The 19,167-nt window shown below is 33.1% G+C and overlaps 2 protein-coding genes across 7 annotated transcripts; one reads left to right on the top strand and one right to left on the bottom strand.

Moving 5' to 3' along the window:
• Positions 1–1,059: 1,059 nt before the first annotated feature.
• Positions 1,060–10,243, bottom strand: LOC140882114 (uncharacterized). Of its 6 annotated transcripts, none has more exons than XR_012150133.1 (8): positions 4,236–4,321; positions 3,701–4,106; positions 3,504–3,629; positions 2,916–3,160; positions 2,766–2,845; positions 2,550–2,615; positions 2,105–2,277; positions 1,060–1,395 (listed from the first exon to the last, which is right to left on the bottom strand). XR_012150133.1 is itself a non-coding variant. In XM_073287880.1 (8 exons), exons 2-7 carry the CDS (start codon positions 4,241–4,243, stop codon positions 2,584–2,586), a joined length of 897 nt encoding a protein of 298 aa, XP_073143981.1. In that variant the 5' UTR covers positions 4,244–4,310; positions 9,876–10,243; the 3' UTR covers positions 1,060–1,395; positions 2,550–2,583. The 6 variants fall into 6 exon arrangements, 4 of the variants coding, with proteins under 4 accessions (XP_073143981.1, XP_073143982.1, XP_073143980.1 ...); XR_012150134.1 differs by having other exon boundaries at positions 1,060–1,385; XM_073287880.1 differs by lacking the exon at positions 2,105–2,277 and adding an exon at positions 9,876–10,243 and having other exon boundaries at positions 4,236–4,310.
• A 4,854-nt stretch (positions 10,244–15,097) lies between these two features.
• On the top strand, positions 15,098–17,877 carry LOC140885091 (protein TILLER ANGLE CONTROL 1). The gene is made up of 5 exons (XM_073292014.1): positions 15,098–15,123; positions 15,243–15,273; positions 15,376–16,067; positions 16,314–16,437; positions 17,714–17,877. The coding sequence occupies exons 1-5, from the start codon at positions 15,118–15,120 to the stop codon at positions 17,728–17,730; spliced, it is 870 nt and encodes a 289-aa protein (XP_073148115.1). The 5' UTR covers positions 15,098–15,117; the 3' UTR covers positions 17,731–17,877.
• Positions 17,878–19,167: the final 1,290 nt, after the last annotated feature.

Genomic DNA, 19,167 nt, shown 5'->3' with positions numbered 1-19,167 from the left:
TTATTATATTCTTGTGTCAACTCGACCTGAACTCACCCAATCCACTCGAATAAGTACCCATATCAACCTCCCTACACTTCATATATTTGTCACTCACTTCTCCAAGAAATGTCAATTCGGGTGGGTTCGGGTCGGGTTAGAGAGAATATTAATTAACAAATTCTCAACCCAAATCCGTACCAACTCGAAAATTGCCAACCCAAATCCAAACCCGGTTAGCCCGTTCTAACCCGATTTTTTTAACAAATTAATTAAATAAAATTTCAAAACACATAATAATAATAACAATAGTAATATTCACATAATAACCAAATCTAAACTCATATATAATTTAAATTTTAAAGTTTAGTTTTATAAAATTTAAAGTATATTTTTAAAAAATTAAAAAAAATTATTTTAAAAAATCAAAGTTGTAGAAAATAAATATTAAATAACAAAAATATATTAAATAAAAATACAATATATATTTTTTTCAAACATACAATATATAAAAAAATAACAAATATTCTCAATTTTATATAAAAATAACAATAATAAAAATTTTCGGGTCAACTTGGACGAACTCCATTATTTTTATGAGTTCATTATATATATATATATATATATATATATATATATATATATATATAGTAATTTTCAGATGCCCAACCATTCCTGTCCAACTCGTCCCCGATTTTCGTTTTTTTTTTTAAAAAAAAAATCGTATCAATAAAGCCCACTACTGAATTTTAGTTGTTGGGATGAGTTGAACATCATTAGTTGGGCAACTGAAAATTATATATATATATATATATATATATATATATATATATATATAATTTAGAACTTGAAATATCTATTAATCTTGTACTTAAGGTTAATCTATTATTTTATTTAATATTTGTCATAAAATAATTAAAATTATAGTAAAATAAAAAACGTTTTTTTTTTTATTGAGTTTAAAGATGCTTAAGTTTGAGATGCTTGAAACTTGACATTCACGCTTCAACACACTTTACGTTTTTTATAACATTGGTTTCGACTCGAGCAAATGAAGTAGGACTGAACCAAGAACCAACCTAAATAATAAGAGAACTAAATGAATTATTATTCCCCAAAATGCTAACATAACTTTGTAGAAAATATTCTGAAGAAGAGATCAACGAAAAAAAAGTGATTACAGAACAGATGATGATAATGTCTGGGGTTTCCACTTGCTTGAATTCAAGTATTATGACAAAAATGGCACCCCGTCAAAACAAATAAAACAACCCACAAGCATGATGACGATTAGCAGGTGCACCCAGTTGCTTGTTTGTAAAAAACATACGGCTTGAAGTCAATAACATCTGTCAGTCCATCATCTGCCAATTCCAGTCACCATCGTCCTTTCAATCAAGGAGAGTCTGATATCACCTGAAACATTAGTTATCAAACACTACGGAGGAGAAACATGAATTTTAAATTTTAATAGAAACTTTGCGACAAAAGAAAGTCAAGAACCATGTTTAATACTACATATCTGGAAAGGACTTGGTATCACTAAATTTCGTACTATATAAAAAATTCACACCTTTATCACCAATTCTTTTCTTGGAACCCGAAAACAAAAAGGTTTGTCCTGTATCTTTCGGAGTGCTAGAATCATTTTAGTATTGTAATTCAGCTAAAAGAAACTAAATCTAACCACTTCCAAAATAAACTCGTATCCATTCAAAATATCATATCTGAACTAAAAGCAAACCAGATAAACTAAGCCCATTAATCCCTTATCGAACAAGCTCAACACATTCAATTGAAAAAAACCCAAAATATATTTACATCTGTTCAATCCCTAAGCCACTGACTTTTGGTGAGAAGCAATCAGAAAATTTGATCAGATAGGCAATCTGCGGGATATAGGTATTGGTTACAAACTGCACCAACGAACCGTAGAACACATAATTTCTCGTGAATTTTGTTGCGCAAGTTCACAGATTTGAAGGTTTCAGCAGAAGAAAATGTCAGCTAGACATTAAATATGAATTCCACACTCTTATCCACAATGACACAGAAATCTGGAAAATGATCCCAGTATCCCTTTTTAAATACCACTCTGATTTCTTTAGTAAACCTACTTACATACCTCATGATCACCTGCATTTTTGCCAAAAAGATATTTCCATTCTCCCAAACCAAAAATCGGTACAGACAACCAAGGAGTTGTAGCAAACAACCACTTCCGAGCAAAAAATGGTTCCCGTATCCATAAGCAACACATCCCACGATTATAAATATGTAAACGACATGGGAAAAATTCTAAAAAAAAGAGTGCAAATTAAGTCAACTCTCACGTAAAAACATATTTATCAAGTGATTCTTCAGTTTCCAAGTTCAAAAAGGAAATTTACTCCAAACATGATAATTCATACTTTTACAAGACCTAAGGGGAATTTACCTCAAATATATCAGAGTTGGCACGTAAGGATATCAAAATCGTACATATAGCTTTAAATGAAATGAGTTGAATTAAGATCTGAATGACTTTACATATATACACTCCAAAACAATTAAATCTGAGGCAAGTTCACCTGGACATGATCCAGGACACCATCTCCACAAATATCAGCATGAAGACCACCTTCTTGAATATGAAGCTGTATGAGTGATCACGTGGAAATGTCAAATGGATGTTGACAATATGGGAGAATGCTATCAATCTAGGTTGTTCATAAAAACACAATTGCCATAAGTTTTCAACATGAAGAATAATAATTTTGTCTCCACAATTGGTTTTTTCGACTTACCAGCTTGTCCATCTGATTGAAATTGTGAACTACTTTCTGCTTGATCGAGTTTTCTTTTTTTATCACGTGTCACTCTGACACTAAGAGAAAATGCAAGAAAATTAAGCAGAACATAAATTTAAAAATCCAATTCTTCGTAATAACACATACCGTTCAATATCAAGAAAGAGCTTTTCCGTGTCTGACGTCATCGCGGGTAAAAAAAAGCAATTGAATGGAATTTTGACTGATATCAAGACAAATCCACGGTATCCAGAAGTCTCATCCCAAGAATTTTGCATTATAAAATAGTCATGCTCTTTCCCATTCGTGAATGTGGCACGTCCAACCACTACCATAGCATGACCAGAGCTAGAATTTTCCACTACTTCGGCATCGTCATCGTGGAATATAAACTGTTACATAAGAGCTTTTAATTTAGAGAATGCAACAATAATAAATTTATAAAGGGGATAATTGCATATACTACATCTGTGAAATCATGAGATTGCTAAAAACTCCTCATGACTATAAACCCCATATGTTTTTAAATTTTGTGCACAAATACCCCTGAAAATACGTACGAACAAGAGGTTATGTGCTCAAATTTTGATAATACAGGGAGGTATGTGCTCAAGATTAAAAAACACAAAGAACTAGTAAATCATTATTTTTCATAGGGGGCTTTTAGCAATATCGGTATTTCACAAGGGTAATATATGCAATTATCCCATTTATAAATCTGGATTTAGAACAAACCTTATCAGGTTTAGATCTAAATGAATCCGGAAGTTTCAAGGATCCAATGATCGGAAACTCCGACGCCAATGCAAATGCCTCGCCAGGATGAACCCTCATATATGACAAAAGTTTCAATCTAGGAACCTAGAAAGAACAATAAACTATTTACTAAAAAAAAGTATAAACTATTATATGAATGAATCTGTGAATTATACCTCATTGCAAAAAACAGAATAAGAGTTTCGTATCCGCGGATTCCATGGAACATTTGTCACAGGAACACCAAACTCTTTTATATATTGTAAGACCTCCGATGTTTTAGTGCCTCTCTTCTTGGATTCTACATCGTGAAATCTAATTTTGTGGTCATATTTAATAAAAATATTATTATAAGCATCGTCTATATCCAAATAACCGTCATCAATCCAATTAGGGATTCCAACATTTGCCTTCCTACAATGCATTTCAATACAAGCTAACGATGCCACAAAAGTACATGCACCAATTTCTGCTTGGTTTCTCACAGGAGAGAGTAAATGTTCATGAAAAACAAAGTTCTTTAACTGAAATTCAGGTTTTTCCCGCTTGAGATGATCTATAATTGCTGCTTTAAATTCAGAACTGCACGGAGAAAAAACAAGTACAAACAACTTTGTTAATACCGCATTTAGTCAATGTAATTTTTTTTCCAAATTGCAAAATGAAACAAACAAACAATTGTGTATAAATGGTTCATGACATTTACAATACCTATCCATATCGGACTAGCGAAGTGTAGTGGGAGGAGGAGAATGATTTGCTTGAGTCTCTTGCTTAGACCATGTCCTGAAAAATAAAACTACGCATATTACTATCATTCAAGCCTAAGTAAGTCCACCATGTATGCCCACACAAAATATATGATAACCCTGAATGGTGAGTACAAGCCCAATATGAAACGACCTAAATAAAAACGGCAAGTAAATTATAAAATGAGATTATCAAAAGTAAATTCTACACATGATAACGTCGTTAATCAATAAAATGAATGTCTCATATCATATCTGGTACTGACTCCTACTTTCGGGGTAGTTATGTGGCATAGAGCCCTACAAAAACCATCCAGACCATGTTGTCCTTTTGGCAGCTCGACGCAGTGCACGCTAAACATGCCCGACCACAAGTCACATGTGTCCACTCAGCTCATCAACCAATAAGACAAACAACGGAGGCTCAACGTGTGTGTTTATCAAATAATTCTTCACAAATTCATGTTCACACTTCATAGAATCGACAAGTCATAATCTAATAAAAAAAAATTACAAGAACGCAATCATTTCAAATATTTACATCGCATAAGGTGTTGGTTGTGCATATTATTACACACAAAGAAACACACTTTTGTTAGTTTCTGAATTGCGGTTATAGATATAGAACGAATAGAATAAATATTTTTTTTTCAATGGAGTTTTTTCTCCCAACAAGTTCAATATTTAATATGGTATCAGAGCCTAGGTTTTGTCCCTAGGTTTCGAAGTCAGATTTAATTACGACCGCTAGTTGTTCTAGAGCAGTAGGATCACAGTTATTGCGTAAGAAGAAGAAACGAAGATGGGCAACAACTTCAATGATCCTCTGTACATTCATCCCTCAGACACTCCAGGGATGAATTTGGTGAATGATCAACTAATCGGAGTAAAAAATTATGGTATTTGGAGTAGCAATGCTTGTTGCATTGCGTGCGAAGAACAAGTTGGCGTTTATAGATGGAAGTTGTAAAAGACCAAAAACTGGTAGCGTAACTTTACAACAATGGGAGAGATGCAATGCACTTGTATTGTCATGGATTATGAACACGGTGTCGAGAGAAATTTTTGGTGGAATAGTTTACGCGTCTGATGCCTCGACGGTATGGGCAGATTTGAAGGAGCAATTTGACAAAATCAATGGTTCAAGGATCTTCTCTTTGCATAGAGACATAGGTCGATTAACTCAAGGTAACAACACCATCTCGACCTATTATTGTAAGCTTAAACAATTATGGGATGAGTATTCTGCTCTTGTTACGTTACCTTCGTGTGAATGCGATATTGCCAAGCGATATTTGGAACATGAGCAGCAGCAGATACTACTTCAATTCCTTATGGGATTGAATGATAGCTACATGAATATGAGGAGCCAAATATTGATGATGAATCCATTGCCGACGGTTGGACATGCTTTCTCGCTACTATCTCAGGAGGAATCTCACGAAACCTTGTCCTCTATTGAGGTTCCAGTGGCAGCATTTTACACTAATCAAAACAAAATTGAGGATTCAATAAAGGACACGGTAAGATGTGAGTATTGCAACTGGAATGGCCATACAAAGGAAACCTGTTTTCGACTTGTTGGATATCCACCAGGGCATAGGGCATAGATTGTATAAAGGACCAAACAAAGGACCACACAAGAAAATTTACATAGATAATTGGAGAAATAAGAAAGCAGTTGCAGGTGCTGGTTGAAGGAAATAGTGCTGAGGGAAATCGTTCGGAGGCTGTTACTGGTGCCCCACTCTTTACCCTGGCTCAATATGCTGAGATTTTAAAACTTATGGGTAATAATACAGTGCAATCTGATAGGACACCAATGGCGAATATGGCAGGTATAGATTCTAAAAATATTAGATCAAACTGGATTGTTGATACAGGGGCTAATGAGCACATGATTGGGGATTTCTCTTTGTTGCAAGGTTCTAAATCATTAGCAGATCCCAATAGCACCGTACGGTTGCCCAATGGTAGTAAAGCTAGTATTAATAAAGTAGGATCAGCCTCGCTATCCTTATCCGAATTCATTGAGCTTAAAAATGTCCTATATATTCCCCATTTTCAATTTAATCTTCTATTAGTGTCAAAATTCACAAAAGCTCATAGTTGTTTTGTCACTTTTTACCCACACTAGTGCATATTTCAGGACCTCAGGACTGGGAGAGTAATGGGGATTGGTAAGGAGAAGCATGGGCTTTATCACATCAATTCATCGGTAGTTCAAGAACCAAACAAAAAAGATATAGTTACCCTATCATCCCATTTATTACAATGTAGTAATTTTCAATCTAATTCTACTAGTATTCCTTGTAAATCTGTGGATATTGATACTTGGCACAAAAGACTAGGACATATGTCTGTATCAAGAATGCAATTGATACCTTTTATTTCAAAGAATGTTTCATTATCTCATTGCTCAGTATGTTCAATTTCCAAGCAAAGTAGATTACAGTTTCCTCAAGCTAGCCAAACTAAATCTTTGCATCCTTTTCAATTGGTTCATATGGACATTTGGGGACCTTTTCACACCCCAACTTACAATGGAGAAAGATACTTTCTCACCATTGTTGATGATTACTTCCGGGGAACTTGGGTTTACCTCATGCAATCCAAGTGAGATGTACTTCGATTGATTAGAATATTTTTTGCCATGGTGAACACTCAATTTTCAACGAAAATACAAGCTGTAAGGACAGATAATGCTACTGATTTTTTCAAACATGAACGTCAGCTATTTTTTTCATCTTTAGGAATGGCTTATCAAAGCTCTTGTCCTTACACAACACAACAAAGTGGGGTGGTAGAAAGAAAACACAGACACATTCTTAATGTGGCTCATGCTCTTCGATTTCAATCATTCATTCCACTTCGATATTGGGGGGATTGTGTCTTAACAACCGTGCATTTGATCAACAGAGCACCTACTCCACTCTTACATAACAAGACTCCTTTTGAGTTGTTTAAAAAACCCCCTTCTTTAGTTAATCTTAGAGTTTTTGGATGTTTATCTTATGCCTCTATTCTACCAATCAGCCATAAATTTTCTCCACGAGCTATACCTTGTCTGTTTCTTGGATACTCAAGTATGAGTCTATATTCCTTTTGCTAATAATGATCATTCTTTACCTGTTTTCCCTCCACCACATGCATCTATTGATTCATCCTCTGCAGTTGATAATGTAACAGCTGATGTTTCTTCTCCGATTACTCCATTATTTTCCAATCCTACACATTCTGCACATCAAAATATTCCAAGCGTCCCTCTTCGGCAATCTTCTCGAACCATTGTTCCACCTATTTGGACACATGATTATTCTTGCTCAATGACTCACCATAAGAATCATATTCCTTGTGTTTATCCCATTTCTAACTCAGTTACTTATGATCGTTTTTCCGCTTCACACCAAAAATATTTAGCAGTCATGTCCTTAGTTAAAGAACCCAAACACTATCATGAGGCTATCAATGATGTTAGATGTTGTGATGCTATGAATTTAGAACTTGTGGCTTTGGAGAAGAATCATACATGGGATGTTGTGGATTTACCACCTCACGTGAGGCCCATAAGTTGTAAATGGGTCTATAAAGTCAAACTCAAACCTGATGGGCTGTAGAAAGATTCAAGGCACGCCTTGTAGCGAAGGGGTACACACAGCAACCGAGCATAGACTTCCATGATACTTTTTCTCCCACAACAAAGATTGTGACAATTCGATGTTTATTGAAAGTGGCTGCACTTTATAATTGGCTCCTTTTTCAAATGGATGTTACAAATGCGTTTCTTCAAGGAGATCTTGATGAAGATATTTTGATGTGTCATCCACAGGGATGTACATTTCCCCCTGGGAGAATGAGGTTTGTAAATTAAAAATTTCTTTATATCGCCTACAACAAGCATCTCGTCAATGGAATACGAAGTATGCGAGTGTAATGAATGAAGGTGGATATCGACAATCACAACATGATCATTCCTTGTTTTTTAAACATACACATGATGGCATCACTTTACTTGTTGTCTATGTTGATGATATTGTTATCACATGAAGTTGTGAGAAAGATATTAACCACTTGAAATCATTTCTTCACTCTAAGCTTGAGCTCAAAGATCTTGGATCTATCAAATACTTCTTAGGGATAGAAATGGCGCGTCCTAAAGAGGGTATTTACCTTAATCAACGCAAGTACGCTTTGGAACTTATTGCTGATTCTGGAATAGCTGGTGCTAAGCCTTCGGATACACCCATGGAACAGAACAAGCGGTTCACTAGTCATGAGCTTTATTCCATTATGGCACCAGACACTGACCATATTTCTTTCGACCATTTGCTTGATGATCCAAGTGAATATCAACGTTTGGTGGGGCGGTTAATTTATTTGACTATCACTCGCGGCTCGCCCGGATATTTGTTATGCCGTTCAATCTTTGAGTCAATTTATGCATGCTCCAAAGAAATCTATTTTTGATGCTGCTGTTCGAGTAGTTAAGTATATTAAAGGGAATCCTGGCCAAGTCATTTTGTTACATTCTTCTAGCTCTCTGTCTCTTCCTGCTTATTGTGATTCAGATTGGGCTACTTGCCCAATGTCTCGTCGATCCATTACGGGGTACTGCATCAAACTAGGAAGTTCCCTCCTCTCTTGGAAATCTAAGAAGCAAAACACCATCTCTCGTTTTTCTGCGGAGGCAGAATACCGGGCTATGGCTACCACCAATTGTGAGATTGTTTGGATTGTTGGGACTTTTGCATGACATGGGAGTTCAGCTTGCTGGTTCTGCTACCTTATATTGTGAATGATAATACTGCCGCCCTTCAAATTGCTGCCAATCTTATGTATCATGAGCGTACGAAGCATATCGAGGTTGATTGTCATCTTGTACAAGAAAAGATAAACGAGGCGCTGATTCGAACTCAATATATTTCTACTCACCAGCAACTAGGGGATATATTTACTAAGAGTCTAATTCGAGCTCAACACGCCTATTTACTTGGGCTACTGGGAGTTTTTGACATGCACCAATCTCGAAGGGGGAGTTACTGATTCAAGATTGGTGCTTGACTTAATTTGTTCAAGCTCGTTGTTCAAATCCACATCAAGCTTGAAGGGGGAGTGTTGGTTGTGGATATTATTACACACAAAGAAACACTCTATTGTTAGTTTCTGAATTGCACTTTCAGGCCGTTAGTTTCTTTCTTTTATGTAGGGTAGTTAAAGACTTTCATGTTGCGGTTATAGATATAGAACAAATAGAACGAATATTTTTATATTCAATGGAGTTTCTTTATCCCAACAAGTTCAAAAAAAAAAAAAACAAGTTCAATATTTAATATAAGGTAATTTTATCTCTCGTATATTAACATGTTGTAACATAAATAATAATAAAATATTCAATGGAGTTTCTTTATCCCAACAAGTTCAAAAAAAAAAAAAAACAAGTTCAATATTTAATATAAGGTAATTTTATCTCTCGTATATTAACATGTTTTAACATAAATAATAACGCAATCATTTCACACATTCACGTTATCAAAGCTTTTGTGTATAAACAACTTCTAGAAATTAAATTAAATGAAAATGGGCAAGGCAGACAGTGGAATACCGAGCACTTAATTGAACTCTCGAAGCTGAGGATAAAGGAACTCGAACTCCAGAAAACTCTTCAAGCCGATCGAAGCTGAGGATAAAGGAAATCGAACTCGACTGCTTTGAACTTTGATTGAACTCTCGAAGCTGACGATAAAGGAACTCGAACTCCAGAAAACTCTTCAAGCCGATCGAAGCTGTGGATAAAGGAACACGAACTCGATTGCTTTAACTTTGATTGAACTCTCGAAACTGAGGATAAAGGAACTCGATTGAATCGATGGCGTGCGTATTATCGATGAGTGAACACTAATAAGGGCGGCGGCGACTCTCTTCTCACGGGCCTACGGCGGCTCTCTTCTCATTTCTCAAGCCTAGGTTACTAAGTTAGTTTTGGATTTCATAAACAATTTAAAAAAAAAAGATTGTATATCTTATAATTTTTTATTTTGAAAAGTTCTAAATTTGATTTAAAAATTGTTATTTTAATAACTTAAATAATCATTTAAACTGTTGTGAAAAAAATAATATTTATAGTAAAAAGATAAAAACTTAAAAACTCAAAATATTATTAAATTCTACACTTTAAATTTTCTTCTCTCAAAATTGTGACTTTTTTGCATAAATGGAGAGACCTATTTATAGATCTCATTTGGAGATTAGTCCAAAAATTAAAACGTTATCATCTACATCATCAGACACTAATTTTCTACATTTTATAACTCAATATTCAACATTCAACATTCAACTTTAAATAATAATAATAATATCATATTTTCAACACTTCCCTTGTAACGATGATCGTGATATGATGATTGTCTTTATTGCGTGTTTTATACTGCCTCGTTAAAAACCTTACTAGAAAAAACTCAGTGGGATAAAAATCATAGTAAGGAAAAAAGAGTGCAGCCACGTAAACTCTGGCTTTTTTAAATAATTAATATAAAAATTATAAAAATTATAAAAACATGCCATTTTATAAAACTTCATCACAATATGATAATCCGGAACACTCTATCCCGGATTTGGCAGGCTTCTGACATCATGGCAGAACCATGGCAGTGCTCATTTCTTTTTCTTTTTTTTTTTAATTTGAAATTATTAAATAAATAGATAAAATTTAGTCAACATAATAAATTAACAAATCAATGATTTTGAAGTCTGATAAAATAATTACCATAAAATGAAATTCATACCATTTAATTAATTGTTCTAATGTTTCATAAATTAATTTAAGAACTAAATTTATAAATAATTAGATTTAGTTTTATTAATTACACAATTAATATAAATATCAAGTAACGTATTATCATTGCTATATGAGTATATAAAGTACAAAAAAAAAATTACTGTTAGTCTTATTAATATTATTATAGTTTTTATTTGATAATATTTTTGAATTAAAAATATTAAAAAATTTAAATTTAATTTTTCATAAAATATAATAATTAATTTAATTTCCGGATATTTTCTCCAAAAAAATAGAGAAATTATTACACAAAGAAGTGAAGAACTAATGAAAATTTTAAATTTTTTTTGTCAGTTTTCGGATAGAATAAGAAAACGGGAAAAAAAAACTTGTTCCTTAATCGAGTTAATTTACTAAATAAAATAATATGCATATAAAGGTATTATAATAAAATAAAATAAATATTTTGTGTATTAATAAAAATAATATTTAAATGTTAATATTAATAGTTATTTTATTTAATATACCGTAATAGTTTGTTATTTTTAAATGTATACTGTTGTAAATGATAAACACTGTTAATATATAAGATTAATGTTAATATTAATCTTTTAAATAATTTTATGCTTTTTTATATATTTTTTATCATAATAATGTTTAAATAAGTTTAGATTATAATCATATTTGTTCAATTTATTTTTCAATGGTTAAAATGTAATATGTCATAATTAATTATTTTATTAATTGTATATTTCTTAACACTACTATATTTAATGTTTGTACAATTTTATTTGTAATATTCATAATTTTATTTAAAAACCGTAATTTACTTTCCATTATAGCTTTTGTGTAGTAATTTCTCTATTTTTTGAGAAAATATTTGTAAATTAAATTAATTATTAGATCTTAAATGAATAAATTATCCATAATTTTTTTCTAATAACATCCTTACCTCTGTTTATCTATATCTTTTTTTTCAAATTTAATCATTTATCAATCCTTAATAAATTATCTACATATTTTTTTTACCTATTCTATATACTTTATATCAAAACTCTCATATTCTTTCACTATGATAATTTTTTAGATTTTTTAAATATAATTAAATTATCGAACATGTGAAAATCACGTACGACGGTTGTTAATTTATATTAATAGTGTAATTAATAAAACTAACTCTAATTATTTATAATCAAAAATTAATTTATGAAACATAATAATAATTAATTAAATAAAGTTCTCAGCCAACTTGCTAGTCTAGCATCATAACAAAAATTTCTTGAAGTAGCGTATCTCAGTCACTCCTATTATGGCTTCTCTCAAATTTAGAAGTAGAATCATCCCCTTATCAAGTACACAAAAGAACCAAAACTGTGAAACAATAGTATCTGGATACTGATAAGCCAACCGTTACTTTTTCTTGAATGCAAGCTGATCATATGTTCAATATCATCGCTAGTTTAAAATACATGTAAAGCTGACTATAAAGAGAGAAGAAAACAAATATGAAGGATATTGGTGATGCATCTTATCTCGTTGGCATTAAGATTCATAGAGACAGAATTCGAGGAATTCTAGGTCTGTCCCAAGAAGCCTATATCAACAAAGTTTTAGAGAGATATCACATGAAATATTGTTCACCAAGTGTAGCTCCCATTGTGAAAGGTGACAGGTTCAATTTTAACCAATGCCCAAAGAATGATCTTGAACGGAAACAAATGAAAAACATTCCTTATGCTTCTGTTGTAGGAAGCTTGATGTATGCTCAGGTTTGTACTAGACCTGAAATTGCATTTGTTGTTGGGATGTTGGGAAGATATCAGAGTAATCCAGGTTTAGACCACTGGAAAGCTGCAAAGAAAGTGATACGGTACCTTCAAGGGACCAAAGACTATATGCTTATGTTCAGACGAACTGAGAATTTGGAAGTAATTGTTTACTCTGATTCAGACTACGCTGGCTGCATTGATTCTCGAAAATCCACTTCAGGATATATTTTCATGCTAGCTAGTGGAGCTGTATCTTGGAGAAGTGCAAAGCAGACATTAACTGCTACTTCCACTATGGAGGCTGAGTTCGTATCTTGTTTTGAGGCCACCTCACAAGGTGTTTGGTTGAAGAGTTTTATATCAAGGCTTAGAATTTTTGATTCTATATCTAGGCCATTAAGGATATATTGTGACAATTCAGCTGCTGTCTTTATGGCTAAAAATAACAAAAGTGGTAGTCGAAGCAAGCACATCGACATTAAGTATTTAGTCATAAGAGATCGTGTTAAAGATAAAACAGTGGTTATCGAGCACATTAGCACTGATTTGATGCTTGCAGATCCTTTGACTAAAGGCATGCCACCATTGAAATTTAAGGATCATACTAAAAACATGGGACTTGGTTCCTATATGTAAATTTGTTGTAAAAACAAATTATTGAAACTCTGTTGTGATAATTTCTCATATTTGTTGTGTACACATCTATTAAATCAAGAAATATCAATAAAGTTGGACCTAGAATAAATATAAGATTTATTCATTAAATTTACAGGCTTAAGAGACATAATGCATTGTGATACATGGAAGATAATACTCGTTTATCAGAGGAACTGTCGTCATGATTCATGTATTTTGTTTTCTTATACTGGCTTGTATTTGTGCCAAGTGGGAGACTGTAAGAAAATTATGGCACATTATTATGATGACGGAAGAGGTGACGATCGATGTCGTCATCCTTGAAGAACTGTGCATTGGCGTGAAACATGCAATAGCATGAAACACGTTGTGGCGTGAAACATACAATGTCATGAAACATGCTGTGCTCCCATTACCACTCATTGATGGTATGAGTTTGCCTATAAATACCGAGGCTCTTGAGGTCCCTAAACACACAACTCATAACAACACAAATACACCATCTACGAGAGAGTTGAAGTGTTTAGAAGACTTCAACCGGAGGAGGAAAAGCAGCACACTTACGGAATATTCAATGGCTGGAGGTAATGCTCGATCTTGCTTCCGCATATTGTTTATCATGTTCTTATAATTGTATAAACATGATATTGAGAAAATCTCTAACATGTATATCTAAATAATAATAATAATAATAAAGTGTGATGCATCCATGCATGACGTAAAGGAGACTATTGTACAACATATTTGAGTACAAATTCCTGAGGCCAGATAATGGAAAATGAAGAAGGAAGAATCCAAGGATAGATAGCTACTTTTAGCATGTAATTTGTACAAGCTGGCCCCCCATCAAAACACGCATTCTGTTACTCTCACAATCTAGCATTAGCTTTCATGAGCATATTCAGTTACCAAACATGCCACTCTCACTCAATCAATCTATTTATGCATACAAAACCTCTGACTGACATTGCTGATCATCACTTGACTGCCTTATGCATGCATGTGTTTCAGTACGCAGCCGTTGCCGCACAATGACCGTCATCCGCCACATCAAAATTAGTTAATTAATGTAATGATCCTACATCGATTTGATTCAGAAACAAATCCCACACAATACTAGTTTTTAATTTTTAAGATCATTTTTTTGAATTATGTTAATAGAAAAGAAAAAGGAAAGGTAAACAGTTAGATGGATACATAACATGAGGCCATGTTTGTGAATTTTCAAAATTTTGGATCCTTCGAAGGCCACACGTAGAACAGCCAACGAGAGTTTCTTAAAGTCGGAACCAAGAGGAAGCCCACCCTGGCTCCCGAATTTTTTTTAAATTTTTGTATATAAAATTTTGAATGCCGAAATTTTTTTAAAATTTTGTATATTTTGGTTTAATTTGGTGGTAGTCCGAGTAGTACAATTCAAAATATTAAAAAATACGGGAGCTTAGAATTTTAGTCGGATATACTAAAAATCTTGAGTACGCGGTTATCTTAAACAAAAGCTATCCTAACGGGCCATCTAATAGTGACACGTGGCAGCCATCTGCACCTTTCTTCCTGTTCGGGCCCCCTAGCTCCACTGCGACTCCATTAATTACTACTTAATATGCTTCATTCCACCTTCATCATAGCTTCAATTTCATTCTATTCCCCAAAACCTCCGAAAAATGAAGGCAAGTATTTTTTTTTTCTTACTTCTTTATCCTACTTCATATGTTGCACATTTGTGTACTTGATCAATTTGAGTTTACTTAAAGTTAATTTTTTTAAAAAAAAATTTATGTAAATGTAGATCTTCAACTGGGTTCACCGCAAGCTCAAAGGTAATTAATATATAATATTGCGAGACTCAGTTTGATTTCTTTTTCTTCCTTTCATTCTGGGATCAATTGGTTTTATTTAATTTGATTTGGAAAAACCGACAGATGGGTCGGCAGCTCAAAACGCAAAGAAAAATGGTGTAATCTCTGATGAAGGTGGTGATGCTAATCAGTTTCTGGTTGATAACAATACGTTCGGTGATTCCGTGTTTGGTTGCTGGAAAGGAGGGATTTTAACCATAGGAACATTTGGATACGATCCCTTAACGAAAGATTTTGCTGAAGTTGATGATGAACAAGATTACCATCATGATCACGTTCATGATCAAGATCAAGAATTCGAAGAAGTCGAATCGGCGGCTGAAAACGAAGAAACTATGACAGACTCCGAGGAGGAAGAAGTACTAGAAGACGACGAAGATGAAGAAGAGGAGTCGAATCCGTTGGTGTACGCAGTTTATGCGCATGACTACAAAGCGTTGCTCCAGCAGTATGATCCGGCGGCGGATTACATTAAGATGAACGGGAACAAAGATTTCGAGCACGTGATGATGATGATGGAGGAGAATGATAGGGACGTGGACATGAAAAAGGACAGGATCACACTTGCGGACCTGTTCTCGGCTGATAATTGGGATGCTGATTATGACGATCAGAAGAAGCAGAGCAAGAAGAAATTGCATGAATTAATGGAAGAGAAAGCCAGCTCCAAGAAACACGGCCGCCTCGCCTTCGCCAAGAAGCTGCTTCTCGCTGGAGACTCCAAGGATGCTCGCCCTATCCACAAACTCCATCGAGTAATTAACAAAAATTAAAATATTCTCATCACTTGCTTCATTCTTTACATGCATGGTTATATACATATGTATAAGTACGCTGCTGAAGGTAACACGTATAGTTTTATAATTTCAAACGTACGTAACATGTTTTTACCCGTAACATTTGCCGTGCAATTCTTATGTTTTATGGTAGTTGCGTTTGTTATATTGGATTTGGTGGTTTTAATTGATGGTGTTTAATTAATTGCTTGCATGTGTGATTAGTTGGTGAGGAGAATGTTGAAGAGAAAGATCCATCCGGAGCTTGGACTCGTCAACAAGCTGGAAGTTAACGAGAGCAACATCCCCAAGGCTAACGAATCAGTCCCACTACTTCCAGTTACTCAAGGTGCATGCGACTTTCTATATAATTTTTAGGGAAAATTGCTTTTTTGGTCCTGTATGTTTGTCACTTTGTGATTTTGGTCCTTTATATTTTCAGATTGCAGTTTTAGTCCGCTATCTTTATTTTTTTGGCAATTTTAGTCCTTTTTCCGATGTGGCGCTGACGTGGCACCAATTCAATGCTGATGTGGAGCTGACGTGTACAGTGCCACGTCAGCATTTTCGAAGAAAAAGGATCGAAATTGCCAAAAATCGAAACATACAGGACTAAAACTGAAATGTGAAAACATAAAGGACCAAAATCGCAAAGTGACAAACATACAGGACTAAATTTGCAATTTTCCCTAATTTTTATATTAATTCTTTATGCAGTTTGGTTTTATCATCAACTTTTTTATGTTTTGTATATGGTAGCTTATTTACTATTAGATTTATATATATATATATATATATATATATATATATATATATATTGATTATATCTATTATCTATTGAGAGATGTTTATACCACTGTAATATCTCACTAAGGGTAGACGTTATTCTATTGTGATAATATATTAGCTCTTTCATTCCTTTCCAATCCAAATTAGGCTTGCCTCCATCCTCAAATCCTCCCTTAGAGATTAATTAAGATCTAATAATAAATTGAACCAAAATGAAATTTAATAATTAAATAAATCCCGAAAAGATTGGGGCTAGAATTGGGTCCCCCGGAACAAACATAAAGGACATGACTCCAAATAGAAACTAATAAGGCCACTGGTAAAATAATTCTTAGTCACGTTAGAAACAATGATCAAGAAAAGTTGAGGCCAATTTATAAACAAACATGTGGCTTATATTCGAAGAAATATATAGAAATGTCCGCTTCCATATATATAGAATTAAATAATATATTAATGCAAGAATGGATCATTCAAGTATTTAAATATTTTTATATTCTACTTCTGTGATAATGAATCGGCCACATCCCGAAAAGTTTGTGAAAAAAAGCAAGGGGAAAAAAAATTTTGAGGTGTTATATATCACGAAGCTCAATGTTCCATAATGAATATAAAGAAGATGGACAGTGGCGGGGCACGGGTCATGTGCTTCACGTTTTCTTTTATATGTCCCTATTATGGAATGGATCAGATATTCATTTACTTTTCCCCGACTTTTCTTTTGTTATATATATATATATATATATATTTATTTATTTATTTATGTGAACATCGATTGAGATAACGTCATATATATGAGTATATATTTATGAGATGAAATTCGTTTATTTTTGCAGATGGCAATGGTGTTTGATGAGTGACATGTACGTATTTGTGTGTGATATTCATGTGATCAAAGGGATTGTAATATTGTTGTTAAATGATTAGTGTGTCGTACTCGTTAAACTCTGCAGCTTAAATATTTCTTTGGCGTGAACGTACGTACTGTAATGGATTTGATTTTTATCCCCGATGTTCTATTTGTGATAAATGTTGATTAGTTTTTTTCCTCGTCCAAGCGTGCTTATAAATCATGATATTGAACGTGATTGTGATCGTGTTTGAGATTATTTCCAAAACATGCTTATGAGTTTTTCCTTTACAAATTTTGAAAATTATACAAAGAAAAGCAGATAAAAACTTTTTAGAAGCATTATCAAACACTACATATATTTTAGGGCTGACATATCGTACCAAAATACCGAATTATCGGCATATCGTACCAAATTTTTTTCGATATACCGATATTTTTTCGATATCTATACGGTATCAATATGGATTTTTTTCATACCAAAATTTTGGAATTTCGGTATGAATTATTTTCATATCAATATTTTTGATACGGTATACCGAAAAACCACCCCTACATATATGTTATTTGTTATCGAGTAAAAATGTAAAATAAAATTCTTATGCACCATTTGCCTTGTCATGGTATATGGATCAACAAAATATACTGAGTTTATGCATCACTTAGGACTCGATTAAAATAGCCACGCCAAGAGTTTTATTTTATTAATTAATCTGAATATGATTTGAGATTATCTATATATACCAATGTTTATTTGTGCAGTTGAAGTATTTATTTGATTTTTTTTTATTTTTAAATCAATATTTTTTTTAAAAAAATAATAATCTCACAATTAAATTAGATAATTTAATTGATTTATTTTTTCAGTTCTGAACTATTAAAATCACATATTTACTTTCCTTTTTCTAATATGCATATATTTTTCCTTATTAAAGATATATTGAATTCAAACGCAATTAAACGTTTACATTAAAAAATTAATAAAAAAATTAAAATCCAAGGTAATTAAGTGATACACACCCCAGATGATGGCCACATGACTGAGCTAGTATAAGTTACTCTATAAAATTGAGATCCTCAATAATTAATATACAGTACTAGCTAAGTGATGACTAATATTCAAGTTAGAGTGGCATATATGATATATCCCCTGAATTCGGTATCAACATCACTTCGTTTTAATTTACACAAAAACGTTGGGTCAATTTTATGAATAATTTTATGTAAAAACTATTATTTTACACTCCAAATATAAATCATATCGATCTTCTCATGAATATAAATCCGTCCTTCCTACTCTTTCATCTGAGTTTTGTAGTGTTGACATTTTAGACCAGACTGTATTTTTGCTATAATTATTTTATGGATATGGTGCATGAATAATGAAATGTTGTAAAATATAATTTGTTAATATAAGCTAGGATAACCTTTTAAACAAAT

This window comes from Henckelia pumila, chromosome 2 (assembly GCF_033568475.1).
Source record: "Henckelia pumila isolate YLH828 chromosome 2, ASM3356847v2, whole genome shotgun sequence".
NCBI lineage: Eukaryota > Viridiplantae > Streptophyta > Magnoliopsida > Lamiales > Gesneriaceae > Henckelia > Henckelia pumila.
This window is presented reverse-complemented; position numbering and strand designations above follow the sequence as displayed.